General features: G+C 37.9%; 1 protein-coding gene across 1 annotated transcript in view; it reads left to right on the top strand.

Moving 5' to 3' along the window:
• The window catches only part of LAMA2 (laminin subunit alpha 2), a 273,953-nt gene extending 256,173 nt beyond the window's left edge, over nt 1-17,780 (top strand). Inside the window, exons 55-63 of the mRNA XM_018078006.2 lie at nt 161-337; nt 1,146-1,359; nt 5,958-6,070; nt 7,516-7,705; nt 10,056-10,211; nt 13,617-13,770; nt 14,127-14,257; nt 14,868-15,090; nt 17,522-17,780. Of these exons, the coding sequence (XP_017933495.1) occupies nt 161-337; nt 1,146-1,359; nt 5,958-6,070; nt 7,516-7,705; nt 10,056-10,211; nt 13,617-13,770; nt 14,127-14,257; nt 14,868-15,090; nt 17,522-17,679 (1,516 nt within the window). The 3' untranslated portion in view covers nt 17,680-17,780. The remainder of the gene's footprint in view (nt 1-160; nt 338-1,145; nt 1,360-5,957; nt 6,071-7,515; nt 7,706-10,055; nt 10,212-13,616; nt 13,771-14,126; nt 14,258-14,867; nt 15,091-17,521) is intronic.
• Nucleotides 17,781-18,604: the final 824 nt, after the last annotated feature.

The following is an 18,604-nucleotide window of genomic DNA, read 5'->3' as shown; positions in this document are numbered from 1 at the left end:
TGGTTAATATGCATTTAATATGAGCTGCTAATTACATAGTTTGAGTTGCTCAGTGTTACAGCCGGTGTAGGAGTAAATGGGGCTTACAAAGGGGTAATTTCAATGCAAGCAATACCCAGAGTAAAATATCTATTTCTTTGTTTTCAAATCTTTTTCACAGGATGTTCACTGTTCAAGTTGATGAAGACAAAGTCCAGACTCAGAGGTTGCCTTCAGACCAGCCCATCTCTGTTAAGAAACTCTTCGTGGGCGGTACTGCTTCTCAGTTTCAGACTGCACCTCTCAGAAACATACCACCATTTGCGGGCTGTATATGGAATCTTGTCATTAATGCCACGTAAGTCTCACTGATACCAACAAACGTGCAGTTAAGGAGGTCTTGGCGGCCAGAAGAAAGTTCATTGTTGCAAGAAATCATACTAGCAGCAAATACTAGGATATGATCTGTTTTCTTTTAACGCCCTTCCTTTTTTTGTCTTCAATATACTCTCCAAAGGCTATACAATAATTAACTGTTTTACAGACGAGCCAACTGTCTATTTTTCTATAAAATCAGAGAAATTCAACAGTAACACTGCAGTAAGATGTGCATCCGTGATAGGTATTTATGATGTACTATAACACTTTATTTTAAGTAAGGTTCACCTCCAAGAGTATACAAATTCTAAGAAGCACTATGGGAATCAATTTGCTTTGTGGAAAGTGCAGTAGTCTAGAAGGAACATTTAGGTACAAAGAAAGGGAATGGTGAATAAAGTAAAACCTCTATAGAAAGTTCCAGTGTAAATCTTTCTTTCAAAAATCTGAAGTACCTAAATTAGAATCTCATCAGCCCACACTCCATCACTGTATATCAGAGAGGACTTCTCCGCAATGTGATTGAAAGTACCTGGGCTGGTAAAGCTTGACAAGGAGGATGCCTGTCTCTCTGCACTGACTATAGGAAGGAAAGCCAGTGCTATGATCGCCTCTAATTTAAGTGTTCTGTTTCTGTACCTGTACCTACCTTTACAGGGTGGGATGAATCCTGGCTTTTGTGTCCTGTGTAGTGAAATTACACTACAGCAAATAACTATTGTTTATAAATTGGTAGTAAAAAGGCAGAAAAAGTAATAACAGACATCAATTTCTTTGTGTGTTCTCAGCCCCATGGACTTTGCTCAACCCATGTCCTTCGAAAATGCAGATATTGGCCGATGTCCCACTCTAGAACCAGAGGTTAGGCCACCTGAGGATGAAGATAAACCAACTCGTGCAACAGTCATCATCCAACCTGAACCAGACACTAATGGGGAGAAAGAAGGGCCAAGGATTCCTTCTGCTTCTCCTCCTCCAACACCACCTCTGTCTTCAGCCCCTGTAAGTGTAGGTCACTTCAGTCAGGTAAAGTTTTAAAAGTTTGTTTTTCTGAGCAAAATTGAAAGGTGAGCCATAAAGAATAATGGAACACTTTGTCACAAAAATAGTAACAATTCAACATGATACTGTAAAGGCAACATCTTGTTGCAGGTCAGTAAAACCTGTGGATAATGGAAAATTAGTTGATCTCATTTGCTTGTTATCATGACAGCAATTTAAAGAATGATATAGCATTAGAATTCTCTTTGGCTTGCATGCTTAGCCATAAACCCTTACACCTCAGGATGTAACCCAACCAATATCTGCTTGGGGTTGAAAGGGGAATTTTCCTATGGGAAATCTGTGTCATTATGATTTTTCGTGCTGTTCTCTGATGCACATAATAACAGCCAACAGTGACAGGATGAAGAAAAAGGTAAACCAGGAGATCTGTTTGATATGGCAACTCCTCCACTGCTATTTTATAACTTTATTCAGGAGACTTACAAAATGAAATTCCACTCACTACTAAATTGAGGACAGCTGTTGTTATCAGTAATCTTAAATAGCTAGATAATAACAAGCAGCCTTATACAACAAAATTGAAGGAAGAAATTTCCTCTGTCACAAGTGTAGTAGTTTTGCAAGTTGATACAACATTTTACTGTCCAGAAAATATATGCTTAGATATCTGAATATTAAACTGAATAATATATACACTGGAAGATATTATTGGTGGGAAAAGCCTTTGCATGTTGTTAAACCTGCATACAACCCACAGGTTTATGCAGGCTCTAGTTAAGTATGAGTGAGGTTTCCAGAAAGTGTGAAAAAACTGCACATGCCCAAGTTAGGAGCCTGTTTACACTATCAGAATTTACACTATCATAATAAGACAGTTTTGAGAAGTTAACAGCTGTAATACATAATATATAGCAAATACAAAGGAGTCAGTAATTTTGAAAATTTCTCACAGATTGGCTTCAGAAAATCTTTTAACCATTTTGGGTCAAGTTAAATCTTTGTTCCCGTTTCACACCTCCTCACTGACACAACATTACAGAATACCAAATTTGTTTATATTGGGTTTTTTTGTGTGACTTAGAGATTAATATTATCAATTAATTGCATGAAGGATGCCAAAGAAAACCCAAACAAAAACAGTTGTGATTTTCAATGAGGCTGTAAGTCCACAAGTGAGAGACAAAGTAACCTGAATTCATTACCACAGTCACTCCCAGTTAACACTCTCGTTTTCAGAATTCATATCTGGTTTTCCTTAGGAAGGATTTCTAAAATGGTACAAAAGTTGATCCAAAACCATTAACTCATTAAGGTTAATTTTGCATTTGAGATTCATGGCCACCTTCATTGTCCAGGTACATATGGCACAAATTTATCTAAAAGGACTTTTCTGACACTAGTGAAGTCTCGACATCACATGCAGCCATCTGTGTGCCTGGAAATGGGAGTCTTGGGTTCAACACAGGCAAGCTCCATCTTAGTTATTAAGGCTGCAGTTATAAATGTTGGCCTTTTAATGCTCTAGGGCAGCGGTTTTGATTCGTTCCCACAAGGTGGAGTAGTTGTAGCACAAGGGTTGCAATGTGGCTTTGTTTGGAGCTGAAAGCAAATTTACTGTACAGTAAGGCTACCATAGAAAGATAAGGAACCACACAACAAGGTAAAAGGATTGTCCAGTTTAATGGTCACTGTAGTGAAGGAATGTAGACATAGTATCTCTTGATTAAACGTTATAAACAAAACAAAACAACACAGAAGTGCAGGAAAGAGCAAGTGCACACTTTCTTAGACTATAAGCACTTACTTTTAAATAGCAAAATTGGAAGGAATAGATCTTCCCATTAATATTGGAAACTAGTTCCATTGTAACTAGGTGAGTTTTCTATATCAACATATCTAGAGCCATGATAATTTGAAATAGGAATTCAAAATAAAAATCTAGATAAAACACCATTACTCTGCTTCTCTCTTGGAAAAATTGAAACTGTGGTAGTATGTTGAAGACTTGATAGTAATTTAAATAAGGCAAAGTTTTGGTTAGTTTACGTTCATATAATGTAAGTAAGTTCTCCAAAGTATTTTTCGGGGAAATGTTGCAACAAATAAGTAACTACAGTGTGATAAATAGATAACACTCATATGGCAGTAAATGATACAGAACCTCAGGGTAGAAAGACTGTATATGGGAAATATACAGCAGAAAAAATATTTGCACATAGTAGGCTTAAATAAAGTATCTGTTCTATTTAAGTCCTTTTAGGACTTTTTTTCTCCATTGTCCATCTGTACAAAAAAGGGGAGGGCAGTTTAATCCCAAATGAGAAAAAACCTACCCTCTACTAAAAGCAAGACAAGATCAAAGAGTAGGACATTTGGGAAATAACATCTGTCACCAATCTGCTGCTCCTGCTTGCTATAGATGCCAGAATGTTTCTCAACATTGGGTAACTGCTGCTTCTGCCTCACGTTATTCACTGCTTCTCAGGATTCACTTGCCAATGAAATGAAGAGCGCCAGTATTACTTCTGCATTTGACTCCATGATGGTATTTTCCACTATTGCTTCATGTGTTATTGCATTGTTTTATTAACAGTATTTAATGAACTCTGGGGACTGCTTCAATGCTCCCTTTTTCCACTAATTGCTTTCTTTGCAATTGCTAATACAGCAAATGAGAATGTAGAGAATGTGTGACAGTCCACCAGTGGGCTTTTCTGTTCCTATTTCCACTGCCAGACACACCTAGTTTCTTGACCTACCAGTCAAGTCCCTGACATCTGACAAGACTGAAGTAAAGTGCAGCTAAAGAGTTCAGTCTTGACACACTCATGGAATACAGATTATTAAACAGCCAGGACACATTAAGGCCATTACTGAAAATACAAAGCTGAGATATTTAAATACAGTCCAATGATCTACTTAGTGCACAGTCTTGTGAAGGCTGTAAAGCTGGCAGTCCTTTGATAAAATGAAGGCAGACACAGGCTTGTGAATAAAGTCTGGAAGTTTTTTAAACATGCCCTAATGATTTCTTTTTCCATTTAGTTTTTTTCCTTTAAAATCTTCAAATTTTAGCAAGTCCAAATGTTATTGAAAGTATTATATGCATAGTATTACTATTAACATAGTTGTTAAACTTCTAGATAAGCCTGCAAAGCTTAAAATAATTCAAAACTTTACCCTGCATTATGGGAATATTATTTTTTCCCTATTTGATGATTGCTGGAAGACTGATGTCACACATTCATAATTTCACTTGATCCTACTGAATTTTCCCTGTTTTTCCCCTTCATTGTATATTGATGTGTACTTGTCATAATGCATGGTGTTCTACTGTGTCATATTCAAACCAGAGCATTCATTTCATTATGGAAAACTAATTTTTAGAAGTGCTCTATACTTTTGTGAAGATTTTTGTGATGTGTGAAAACAAAAAATACAACATTACTGAATGAGTGAGAAAGGGAAAGAAATTTCCTCTTTGCAGCTGAAATCCCAATGCCTGAGTCACTCATGATATTTTCAAAATGTTTCACAGAAAGAACTATTTGAAAGCAAGGGACTGCACCTTGTGCTCTGCAGGTCCCTGCTGAGTCAGGGCTCAGATAAGAGACTGTCACCAATTCAAAATGATAGCAGACACAGTGCTTAAAAACAGAGCTTGCAGCTATCAAAGTTTGTATTTTTCCCAGCGGTATTGTCCTGATATTGTGTTGCGTTAGATCCTTTGAGTAGTTTCTTCACAATACTCTCAGTGGGAGGCAAAAGCTAGACATGAGTAGGAGCTGGTAATTACCATGGTCTCACATTGCCCCAGGCACCCCTATACAAGAGCTTTAGGGCCAGAGAGTAAAAGACCTAGTGAAATTAAAAAGGGAAAATTATAGTGGGCAGAAGATATTTTACCTTGCATTGTTGCACCACTTCAAGATTAATAGAGGTGGAACAGACAGGGAGGGGTTTCTTTCTTTATTCCCTGGGTAATGTGTCTACATTAGACAGCTCAGGGAGTTCAACAGTTGTTATGTCTATCCATCAGTTATTCAGATTCCCTTATTGTTTTGAGGGGCCTTTCAGCAACACTGCAGAAAAGAACAGCACATTAAACAAAGATTACAGTTATAAAACAATATAAAGAAGTAAAATGGAGGACTCATTGAAAGGTGCAGGATCTGAAACTACTTTTAACTCATTATTTTTAAGGTGTCTATATTTCAGGTCACCAACAAAGCTTAGCTTTAAAACTTAGATCTTGCTACATTTTTGTAAGAGGGCATCCTACTGTGTAAAACTCAGTCATGGGAGTTAAGAGTACACTGAGCTGCCTGGAAATCACTTAAGACTCTTGTAAATGTCCACTGATGAAAGCGTAAAAGCAGCAATGTTCATATATTACTTTTATTTGCTTTTACAGCTGGCTTAATGAGCTCTGCTTTTAAACCAAGTTCCTGTCATACTGCTTTATAACAGGGCCAGTCTCTCAACCAGGTAGAATATTCTGTCCTGAATATTGGAAGCTGGAAGACTCGCAGCCTATACAGAGCTGAGACAGATAAAAAAATATGACATTTGTATGATTCCTGTATATTTTGCAGGACTCCTGTGCTGCCGACACAGTACCATCCATTTTGGAAGGTGGAAAGCAGTTTGGTCTTTCAAGGAACAGCCATATTGCAGTTGCATTTGATGACACCAAAGTGAAAAACAGGTATGATTGTTTCAGCAATGAGTTTTGGTGGAATAATGTCAAAATAAAATGCCCCTCCTCATACTCTCAAAAGCATCTCCCAAAATTATGGACATAATCTGAAAAAGATCACATTCTATGACTAATTCATTTCATTAACCAAACCTAAAATAGCATTAAAGCGTGAAATCTAGGCAATGAAGTGCCCACCTAAGTAGCTGTCACAGAAGTTTACCTCTTTCTTTGGGCACACACAGATCCCAAACAGATTTTCAGAAGAACAAACAGAAGAATGTATCCATGTCATCCAACTGAGTTCATAGATTGCTTTTTCAGAAGAAAGTTTTTTTATTCAGTAACTTGATAATTTCTTTTAATAAGAAAAACTTTTTTCCTCTTTCCTCCAATAGTTAAGATCAAGCTTGCACAGTAAACAGACATAATGACATCGGCCCCGTAAAGTATAACAATATATACATATAGATGTTGACATGCAAAGGAATTCTGTGAACTGTGTATGAAAATGCAGCTATTTTCAATTGATTTGAGAAGCTATAACTTGTTAATTCTTCATTTTTTCTCTGAAGGCACGTGGTCATTAACAAATATGCCATGTCCCACTACTAAGCACTTGTGTTACCTTATAGTTTACAAACCCATGAGGCTCACACTTATTTTTCCCTGTAAAGATGTTGTACCGCATATTTTCGCATATGCTAATTTTAGAAAAGCAGGAATGATCCTGGCCTGATCATTTTCTTGCAATGATTTTTCACATTTATATTATCAACTATTTTCAGGTACTGACTTCGCAGCCCAGCTTGAGCTAGGTTAGTGATGTGTTGCCAGTACAACCTTAGCATCTAGAGAATCGAAATAATTTCTTCACAGGTTCTTTGCTGTAGAGGAGGTTCTCGGCATCACCGTTCTGTCTGAGGGGTCAGCAGACCTGCTCAGACACAGCCTCATTTTCTATTGGGAGAAATCAGAATAAGTATTTTATATCCTCATTGTAAACTCTTCTCTCTGCATCTTTAAAAGTTTTGCAACCTGTCTTCAGGCAATACAACTCATTAGAAATTCAACATTTGCCAGCTGTCACTACAGCTCTCTCCTCTTTGTGAGTATTGTGTGGATGATGGAAAACGCTGCTGGAATTTTACAAGTGCTGGGATTTTTCTAGCTGCTACAGCTGCAGCTGAGAATTATATCTTGAAATTCTATGGCAAGATTGCGGTTTTGTAGGGACTAATGAACACTCGCATGTCAGGGATCAGATATGTGTGAAATGCAAGTTGCATATAATCAAATTATTTTTCTTGAACTCTAACGGACAGGTAGAATTGGCCACCAACTGTAAAGTTTTTTTAGAGGAACACAAAAAGGTAAAGCAGATGAATTTGTCTACTCCCTGACTCCAAATATCTTTTCTTTGGTTACGGTTTTCCTGTTTGTTTGATTTCTAGACTTACAATTGAATTTGAACTCCGAACAACAGCTGATTCTGGCTTGCTGTTTTATATGGCCCGCATCAACCATGCTGATTTTGCTACAGTTCAGATAAAGAATGGTCTGCCTTACTTCAGTTATGATCTGGGGAGTGGAGACACCAACACAGTGGTTCCAAACAAAATAAATGATGGCCAGTGGCACAAGGTATAATAGTCTCTAATGCTATGTTATTCTTTGTAGTGCTAAGAGTGAGCTTTTTTTGGCCCTAAGATATTTTCAAAATGTAATTTACACAAGCCAAAACTTGTGTAAACTAAGACTTTCTGGGGAAAAAATCATCTAGCAAAATTTGAGTTTTCAGATTCACTGGAACACAGAAATTTGTCCTTCAGAGAACATATTTCTGGACATATTTAAAATATGTCCCATTTATGGTAAGGAACTGCAGGAAATGTTCCTTCCTGCCTAATAGGTCTCAGGTGAGTATCAGCTCACGATGATGGAATAGATCATTAAAGCCAGTCGTTTCTACATTAATAATGTCATTGTTAAGCATGGTGCTAAGAATAAAGAAAAATAAAGAAAAAAAAAGAGGTAACATGCAAGTAAACCTTCCCTGGATTATTAATTCATTAAGGAATAAATATGATATACATGGATGTATTTGACAGCTCCATCCGTGACTCTATGAGGGGAAGCATTATATGCAATGCCTGTAGCATTTAGGAAAAATATCACAACCGTGAAATTTAGTATTTAGTGGGCAAGGACAACCGACACATAGTATATTCATTAGGTAACATGCTGGAAGGCTCCAATAAAGGCAGTGAAGAAAAGAATACATATAACTATGTTTTCAAATTATATACTATAAGATATACTGAATTTTGTACAGATCTTTGGAAATTCACCATCCACATCCCATCACCAAATCAGGAAAAAATCTAATTGCATTTTCTCTTACACTTTAATTGCTTCATTCCCACTCTGTTCTCCAGGAATTTTATTTTCACTGGATTTTTAGTCATGAACTTTTTGATGATACCAACTGCTCTACGCCAAGGCATTTCATAAGTGGAAAAATGAAGTTGTATTCATAATTTATCTGTTTTATGCAATATAATGTCTAGGAGCACTGGCAGTAGACCAAGGCCCCTTCTTGCTAGTCCCTCTGTACATACAGAAGAGATATGGTTTTGTTCTTTAGCCATGCCCTCTTTATTCTAAGAGAACTGTCTGGAGCATGTATTTCTTAAAGGAGGATTGTGCTTTTGGGGCATACAACTTGACACTCCACAAGAGAGGGCCTCTTGTTGTACATCCTATTTCTGTAGGGGAGAATGAAGACAAAGTCACAATTCCCAAAAAGCACAAGAAAATCCATTTTGAGAGGGGGGAGGAGGGAAGGCAATGTCTTTAAGAAAAGGCCACAGTCTTTGTTTCTAAGAAAGCAGGGGCTTTTCCTCAAAATAATCCCTTAATGACAACCTTTTCTCCATCTGAAATGATTTAGGTTAAAACATTTCCTTCAGGCCTGCAGAAGCTACATCGTGCTGCTGGTATCTTTTTAGGTTCTCTGCAAGTGTGTCTGTTCCCAGTTCCTGTCTCACTCACCTAATCCTTCTTCTGCCCAAGGTGTAGTTATCCATCTCAAATTTACAGTTGCCTGTAAACACCAAGTTCAGTCCCTCACCTTCAGACCACCATTGTCAGTGTTCAGTCATTCCCATTGCATGACAGATATGCTGCCACACTGAAACAGAAGCAGCCACACTAAAGAAAAGCCAAAAAATGCTCTTTGTCTCTCTTTGCTACTCTGGTGAGCCACATACTGTGCTCTTTAGAAATCCACTAATATGCATGATGCATTTATCCCTTTTTTATGCAGAACCATTATTATACTGATTTGTAGAAGTTTCAGTATAAACCTTTGGAAAGACATTGGCCTGTGGATGTTGAGGTAGAATTTACTCAGCTCTTCAGCAACTGCACTTCCTCCATGCAATTCACAGCCCATTTGTCTGAGCAGAAGTCATAATACCAACAGAACATAGTTTGTATTATATTTGCTCTAGCATGAACTATGACCTGAGGCATGTCCAAGCTAGTGGAATCATAAACTCAATATTGTCTGCAAATGTGTGCTGCAATAAAGATTTGCAACCAGTACCATTAACATTCAGCATTTACTATTCTCAGTCCTTAAAATTGCCGTCTAATTCCAGGAAAAAAAATATTGTGCCATGCCTATTATAACATGATGAAGCTTTTTAAAGGAACCTCAAGTCTTTTCAGTAATTCTAGTAAATAATCGTCGTGATGCCTCCTAACCCATATGCAATTAAAAGACAGTCAAATGTTTGCACAAAACATTGCTCAGGAGCTTTGTTCCATAAATATCATTCATAGTTGCTGCCATGGTACTTCTGTAACCACTCCTACTACTTTCTCCTGTATTCTTACATATTTTGGACTGTAAGGCTAGTTACAATCTGGAAATGCTTTGTTGTCAGAAAACTATCTGTAATTGTATTGCATTTGTGTGTCTTTCCAGATAAAAGTAATTCGAACAAAGCAAGAAGGAAACCTTATAGTAGATGGTATTTCAAACAGGACTGTTAGCCCCAAGAAAGCTGATATATTAGATGTTGTAGGAATGCTGTATGTCGGAGGATTGCCCATTAACTACACAACCAGAAGAATTGGTCCGGTAAGCAAATTTGTTTAGGTTATCTTACACTCCTTAAGTATGTTTTGATTGGTACTAGTGTCTTTCCAGTTTTGTCTTGCTTTGCTTTTCTCTCAGATTGCTCAAGAATATGAATAAAATGGACCTTAGGAGAGGTACATTACATCCTTTCACTTGGAATCCAGTTAATGCAACAAAAAATACAAATAGAAATAACAGAGTAATTTCTTTTGGAAAAGCAGAAAGTTCCATACACTTGTATCCACTTGGATCACTGTGCAGGTAGCATTTAGGTTCCTGAGTACCACTTGCCCTTTCTCGTTGCTGTGATTCATCCAGCAACAAATGCTAATAAACAGTGAAAGCACCTCCTACAAGAAGCAGCAGAAGCCAAAATTACCCTGGACAAAGTACCCAATAGCACTGCTACTTACTGTAGTAATCAGTGGTGTATTGGTATTACTAAAAGAGGAGAGAATGTGTTTTGAAGTAAGGCCATGAAAATTCTGCTGTAGTCTTTCTGTTTCCAAATCAAATGTTCGTATATCAATTTATCACTGTTTCAGTTCAAATGGCCAGCTTCCATCCTGACACGGAAGATACCTTGAAAAACAGAGAGCCCAGAGAAGTGAATATAAGTTTGGCCTAAACTTTGTAGAATTAGCTAGGAACACTGTACTCTCTCACCCAAGCCATTTACTACATCTATCTACACAACTTCATGTCAGTCATTTCACTTTCTTGATGCCCTTCCATCCTCACCAGATACATCAGTATCTGAATCAGAGAGAAACCTCTTCTGTGCCTTATTTTTCTCTCTCTGCAGAGGGTTCTTTCAAAGCAGAAGCCTGAACTTGAGTGAATTTAATTATAGCGAACAACAGATTAGCCATCTAGTGCAGCATAATTCAGAAACACAAAAAATAGAATGTGAGTATCAGCTCTGTCTGAGTTCATCCTGGGCAGTTGTATAGAATCAGTAAAGAGAAGGCAAAAGTACAAATCTGGTAAGGAAACAAAACAGACTCCCAGAGAAACTGCAAGATGATTACGGAATGGCAAATACTAGTCTATAAACAGGCAAGAGTCCCCCAGTTTGGGTGGACAAAATAAATACAGAAAAGGGATTCCTAGATCCTGCTTAAGTAAGTCCCTGTAATAACTCATGGCCAGGGAACAAAGGGTATAAGTAACCACTCTACATCTGAGAGTTGTATTTCATAAAGAAAACTGACTTGTAAGATAATGTTTCTCAGCAAATAATGAATTGTGCAGAACACCCAAACTGAGGCAAATCTACCGGTAATTTGGATTTACCAAGACAAATCTGAGACACTGAAAAACAAAAGCAATACTTAATTACCCACAACACATAATTCATAGTAGTATCAAATCATGCTCTTTGAAATATATCTGCAATTTACAAATACTAATCTAAGGAGAAAGATAACACTAAATCCTTACCTATTGCTCTTTGTCAGAAGTAATGGAGGGAACCCATGCAGATAAATGGCTCAGTCTGGCAGTAACAGTCATGTCAGATTCTGATGGTCTTAAGTGCTTTGAGACTTAAATGAAGCTGTGACTTCAAATACCATGTTAAAACCAGTGCTTGTCTTCCAATCATTCTCAATAAAATACACACTCAGTGATGTATTAAGTGTGTTGTGTTGTAGACTTCATGTAAAGGCTCTGAAGCAAAGTTGAAAGGATATGTTATCTTAATTAAGACGTTCTTCTAAACATTCATTAGCCTTTTTAGACACTAATTGATTATATAACCAGAGGTGGGTTGGCTTTCTATTCAATGCAGAAGACTGATACCTACTTATTTGGATTCAGCAGAACTCACATTTTAAGCACACAAAACTCTGCTTTCAGCAACAGAGGTTATATTACCATGCTAATGTGTCACCAGATTTGCTTTTCCATAAGCAAAGGGAAATTTTAAACTAGAGAACGTTATTGAGTTGTCTACATATCTTGCATTTCTGTGATTTATTCTTGCAGTGAAGATGGAAAGATTTGTTTTCTTTTCTGGCATTTTCCTTTGTTGATAACAAAACTTGTTGATCTGGAGATGACTTTCACTTAGAAATTACAGAAAGGTCTATTTATGAAGAATCTGACAGAAAGCTCAGAACTGAATTTATTCAGTGATATTGCTCAAGTTCTCATGAAAATTTTGTACAGGTATATTTAGCTGTAATAAGCTATATAATTCCACGGTACATACAGCTTTGATTTACAAGAAAATTCTTGGAAATTCTTTCAATTACTAGTCAGAATACTGTTAGAGGAGGTATGTGCAGAGTCAAGACTTGTCTCTGCAGATGTACCTCTATCCTTTCTGTATTTGCTCATATTTCTAGACTGTATTTTATACACAGATGTTTATTTTCCTCCTTTCTACCACTCTGCTTATGAATATATCTTCTTTTTCTTTCTCAAAGTACGTGTTTTATCATTTTCCTCTCTCCCACTGATATCAGGGATAGACTTTTCTAATTCTAAGTCAAAGATCAAAGCCCTTGTCTGAATCTGAGAACCAAAATGCAGCTTCTGCACACCTTGGAGGGAAAAAAGGAGACAAAGCTCTGGAGGAGATGCCAGTGGCTTCCAGAGGAGCCGTTGGTATGCTCTGATCACACCCAGGGCAGCCCAGTGTGTAGCCTAGATAGTCCCTCACTCCTGCCCCAGGCAGATCTTGCGTACTTACACCACCATTTTAAGTGCGCACACGTTACCCGCTTGGAGTCAGTCATGTGTGCCCAGTGCAGAAGCCAAATTGGAGCTGCAGTTTGCTGCCCTGCACAGGAGCCTCCTTATACCTAAGTAACATTCCATGCCTCCACTTGCCTCTCTGGCCAACAGAGTGGCGCTTATCATTGTGGTCATCAGACTACGTACAGTCAACAACCTTTACATAGGGCTGTTCATTTTAGTAGCTGCGTATCTGCATTACCCCTCCTTACCATGCAACATTAGGCCCACAGTAAAGTGATTAAAGGAAGAAAAAAAAAAACCCTAGTAAAATAACCAGCAGCCCAGAGAACTATATCCAGTATCTTCATCTACTTGCAAACCCCATAACCTAGTCAATTAAAAAGGTAAAGTATAGGCCATTAAATTCCTGCATTGCTGATGTAATTTGCTGTTTCATTATGCAGTGTATTATTTTATGTCCCCTCCATTAAGCCAGATAGATGTGACTCAGATCACATCACTGAAAAGTAATGTAATTCATCCTCAGTATGACTAAGATTAGATTCCAATTACAATCAGATATTAAGCATTAGCCATGTAAAATTCAAGTTTTATCCAGTTCCATAAATCCAGCAGAGAAGCAGAGGAAAAGTACTTTTTGATTGCATACTTTAGGCTTACTTTCACAGTTATACATTTTGTTTGAAATATTGGCTGCAGATCATCTACAGCATCGATGGCTGCATCAGGAATTTTAAAATGACAGAATCACCTGTTGACCTGGATAATCCAACTTCCAGCTTCAATGTTGGGAAATGCTTTGTCACTGCCCAGAAGGGAACATACTTTGATGGAACAGGCTTTGCCAAAACAGGTAATGAACAACAATTCTACTGATAGACAAAGAACAGAGAAAGAGGAGATTCTGCTTTCGAAAACTCCCAGTGCTACCTAACTCCTGTTGGCTGGAGGCAAAATGAGACCACTACTTGAAACTGTCATTGATCGTTTTTGGTTATCTTGCCTAAGCATGGACTATATGACTTTCTAGCAAGGTCTCACACTAAGCACAACCACCATAACAGTTATTTACATGATTTCACATGAAATGGAGTGGATTAATAATGCTTAGTTACTTCACATTACTCACAACACACTTTGTGTGATTATTAGGAATAACGTATTAAATGTTTATCTTCATTTTATTGTGCTTCCCCTTTTCTCTCCAAGTTGGTGCATACAGAGTGGGAACAGACCTACTTGTGGAATTTGAATTCCGTACAACACGAATGAATGGTGTTCTTCTAGGAGTCAGCAGCCAGAAAATGGATGGGCTTGGCATTGAATTAGTAGGTGGAAAAGTGAGTAGCAAAGCAGTTTTGTCTCTTTATAAAGATTGGTTTTAGACAGCACAAGTAGTTTAAATGCAAGGTTACTACCCCAATCTCAAGGCATCTCAAACAATATCAGGGCTTTCCTTTATGCAACACTTGTCACTTTCCATACACCTATAGTCTCTTAATACTTTCAAAAGATACTTTAAAAAATTCTGTAACACTTGAGTTTCCTAAAACGACATAATCAGGTCTTAAATTAATGACTATATGAGAAGTTTTGAGGAAAGGCTTTGTCATTAATAATACCGGTTTCTTGTTTATGTCTTTTATTCCACAGTCCAGAAAACCAGCCATTAATCTGTCACTATAGAGAGGTGGGGGGGGGGGGGGAGCTATGAAACACCCTAAAACTAAGACCCCAAAAATGGAAATACAGCAATTTTGTTCATTTCCACTTGTGTTTATCTCAGTGACATAACACACATCCCAGAGGGAGAGCAATCCACATAGAGTCTGGTATTAAATTAGAGTGTGTGTACAGTCAGACCGTGTTGACTTTAAACAAAAAAAAACAAACAAAAAGAACTTAAGAACCATTTTGAAAACTGGCTGACTTCCATGTCATGCTTTTCAGGTGATGTTTCACGTTGACAATGGTGCAGGCCGATTCTCTGCTGTCTATGAGCCAGATGCACCAGGCAGCTTGTGTGATGGACAGTGGCACAAGGTTGTTGCAAACAAGATCAAACACCGTTTAGAGCTGACTGTTGATGGCAAACAGGTGGATAATAGCAGCCCAAACAGGGCCTCAACCTCAGCGGACACTAATGACCCTGTCTTCGTCGGAGGTTATCCTGGTGAGCATGTAACACAGAACTTGTGCTTTACTTATGCTCTAGTAACGCTGCCTTGGTAATGGCTTAGGTACAAGTATATTAAAGATGATGGGTAAGACTGGCCAAGTGTGTATCAGTTGTCATGGATGCTCGTTTCTGCATCCAGCTGCATTTCAGAACAAGAAGTTCTGCAACACCGAGGGAGTCTCACAGATACCTCTGCCCCATTTCAAATAGGCACTGTCACAGAGAATCAGGCAGACTTTCTGCCTTCTGCTGCTCACACACACTCATAGCCTCCCTCTTAAAACATTCTGTTTAGTAATAGCATAATAGTTATGTTGCAATAGTAACAGTATATGGCAAATTTAAATTTAACTGAAGAATGGCAAATTTTAACTAAAGAATGCATGTATGCCCTTGGGTGGGGCAGGGAACCATGTGTGTAAATCAGCCTATAAACCTGAGGAACTTAGGAATGTGCAGGGCAGCTTGCAAAGAGAGGTGAGAATACACCATCTCTTCTTGATTAATGTCTTTGCTTGTGGTCTGCTGGTTTTTAAAGGAAAAAAAAATAATCAAAATTTGCTAATCAGTATTCTGGAAGCCCTTGAGAGAATTGCTTTATGCAGAGGTGATTGAAGAGGATCGAGAACTGAGCTGACCTCTGTAGCTAGCTTTATCTTCCACAAACCGATAATGAATGCTAGTATTCATCTCTTCATAGACAGTCAATAAGTTTATCTAACAGTTGTTTACTTTCTGAAAACGCAGTTGATATGTTTACAAAGTACAGTTTTGTTGCTTTTATAATAAAGTTTCCCTCTAGCTTGCAAACAAAAAAAGTAAAGTAAGTTTGCAGTATCTGTCTACTCTAGTGAATACTACGGGCAGTGGCAATACACCTCTGAGTTAATTCCTAAATTATTTTCTGTAAGTTGTATTTTCCCCCTATTCTGATGTGTGATATAGTGCATCCAAAAAACCTTCTCTCTCAAGCTCCAGAACATTTTAAAAAATGTCCTTGATATGACATATGAGAGTTGTACTTCAGTCACAATGACTATTCATAAGGACCAACAACTTTATGCCAGAGGGAAAAGAGCTTTGTTGCAGCCTTTTTATAACAAAACAAGATTCTATATAGGAGTTAGTACTAAAGAAATACTGCAGATGGAGTTACTAACTCATTCTGGACTGCGTGTCAAGAAGTATATTGCAAGAGAAACAAATCGCAGTAACACTGCAATCTGTACATACAAGCCTACCCTTACATCATGTTAAAGTGACATTCCTGAGTTCAGACACATGGCAAGTTATGAAATTATTTAATAAACCTACTGCACATGTAAACACTTCACACTTCTTTTGCGATCTAGTCTAGCTTATCCAAGATTTGTTTTAATATTCCCAATACCTGGACAGCTTCATCACAAATTTGAAACACAGTATCATGGGATTTTGTAAAATTAGTAGGCTTTTGTATTTTCCGTTCTCTTGAGGCTTCTCCTGGCTGCATAAACAGTGCAAAACATTTGTAAACCAGCTAGAAGTAGCTGATGGAGAATTTTCTGTGTAGAGAAAATTTTCAGCACCACAGCATGGACAAGAATATAAATGCCTGAGTACCCATAAAAACTATTACTCGACTCTTAGTATCACTCTTCCCTGTGCAAGGAGGGATTCAGCCATCTCGTCATCTGCAAAACAGAATAATGCTATGGCCAGTCTTTCCTCTACAGGTGTAAAGTTATTTCTGCAACTCTTACTTTATCAGCCACATAGATATGTATCAAAGTGCATCCCTGTAGCAGAGCACTGAGAAACAAGTTGGGCCATGAATTTCAAGCAATTGAGAGAAATATTTCCAGTTTCCCAGTCCAACTACCCTCACTTCTATCCCCTCCTTCTTTAGTGGAAGAGATGTACTCAAATCCCTGGCTTTACTATCAGCAAGAAAAAAAAGTCAGCATGCTTTAAAACTGTCAAAAGAAGTCCATAAATGTCCCTTGAAGTCCATCCCGAGAAACTGGCTTTCTTCTGACATTAGAGCCAAGAATTGCATACACTTTGGCCTTTTTTTCTCTGTTATTCTGTGGATAAATAGCTTGAAAACTTGAATATCTGCCAAACTAGCATGTATACATCATACACCATTTATAGCTAGCAAGTTGCATCCATGATTTACAATGGCAGTTTAAATGTGTTCAGATTCTACCACTGTCATGGTAAGACAGAAAAAGAAAACAAGAGTGGATTATTGTCTAAAATAAGCATTTATCACATTTACTCATAATCTTTGTAATTTTTTTACTAATTAATATATACGGCAAATAAAACATTCATATATTGCTGGGGACATCTGTTTTCCTGCAGGACTCTCAAACAAGAAAATTAAGTATCAACTCCAACTAACACAGTTCCTTTTTCCTTTTTTTTCCCCCTCCTTCAGATGGTGTGACCCAGTTTGGGCTGACTACTAATATCCGTTTTAAAGGATGTATTCGATTTCTGAAGCTCACCAAGGGTACTGCAAAACCTCAAGAGATTAACTTCAGCAGAGCTTTGGAGCTGAAGGGTGTTCAGCCACTGTCGTGCCCTGCAAACTAACTGTCATTCAGCCAATAGCGGTCTGTTTATATAAGCACCTCAGATTAAAAAAAAAATCTATACCTAAAATGCATTCATAATAAAATGTCTTTATGCAAGTATTTGAGTAGTGTTTGTGGTATATTCAAATGTCTAATTCAACATACCTCACAAGAATTCATGAACTAACCCCTTCCCCATCCCCTTCATTAAGGGAATAGAACAATAATTTTTATTTATCTCTTTTCTTGTAGTTGAAATGCAAATGTTTCATCATTCTTGTGATGAGTGAGACTACGTATTATGCAAGTTGTTCTGGTTTTATGGAACACAGGATCACAGAATATCTCAAATTGGATGGGACCCATAAGGATCGAGTCCAACTCCCTTAAAAGCTCCCTAAATGCTTTTGGTGAAGTAGATCTGTAAACTTGTATTCCTTTACTATTCTAGATACAGCGCACTTGTGTGCATGCACAGCTCTGTCCTTCATTAGCATATTACTTTGCTTCAAAAAATTATGCTTTGGTCACTCACAAGAGCTATTAGAAAATTCTTCTGATCATAATATTTCCCATGAAGTTTCACTGAGAAAATCAAAACTTTGTGTAATCTACATGGCTGCTGTCATGCTATAACTATTGTTGCCTGTGTATTTTGGTGCTGAAAAAATCTCCGGAGCAGTTAATTAGGGGTGAGATAAGAAAGGGTTTATTTGCCAAGGCTAAGATGGTATACGACGCACGCGCAGGCCATGCCTGAGAGGTTACATTTTATAACATTATCCATCCAATCCCAGATGTGTCCACCCTTTGGCCCTTCCTCTGGTCCGCCCCGGGCCCTCCCCCTGAGAATTGGGTCTGGGGTCTTTTGGGGACCCCCTACTTCCTCATCTTCACCATCTTCAGAGCACAAAGGGCACATAGCTACCCAATTTTTGACCGTA

Source organism: Manacus vitellinus, unplaced genomic scaffold, assembly GCF_001715985.3.
Source record: "Manacus vitellinus isolate BGI_N305 unplaced genomic scaffold, ASM171598v3 scaffold_4_pilon, whole genome shotgun sequence".
Lineage (NCBI taxonomy): Eukaryota > Metazoa > Chordata > Aves > Passeriformes > Pipridae > Manacus > Manacus vitellinus.
The sequence above is the reverse complement of the archived record's forward strand: the minus strand, read 5'-3'. Positions and strand labels throughout refer to the sequence as shown.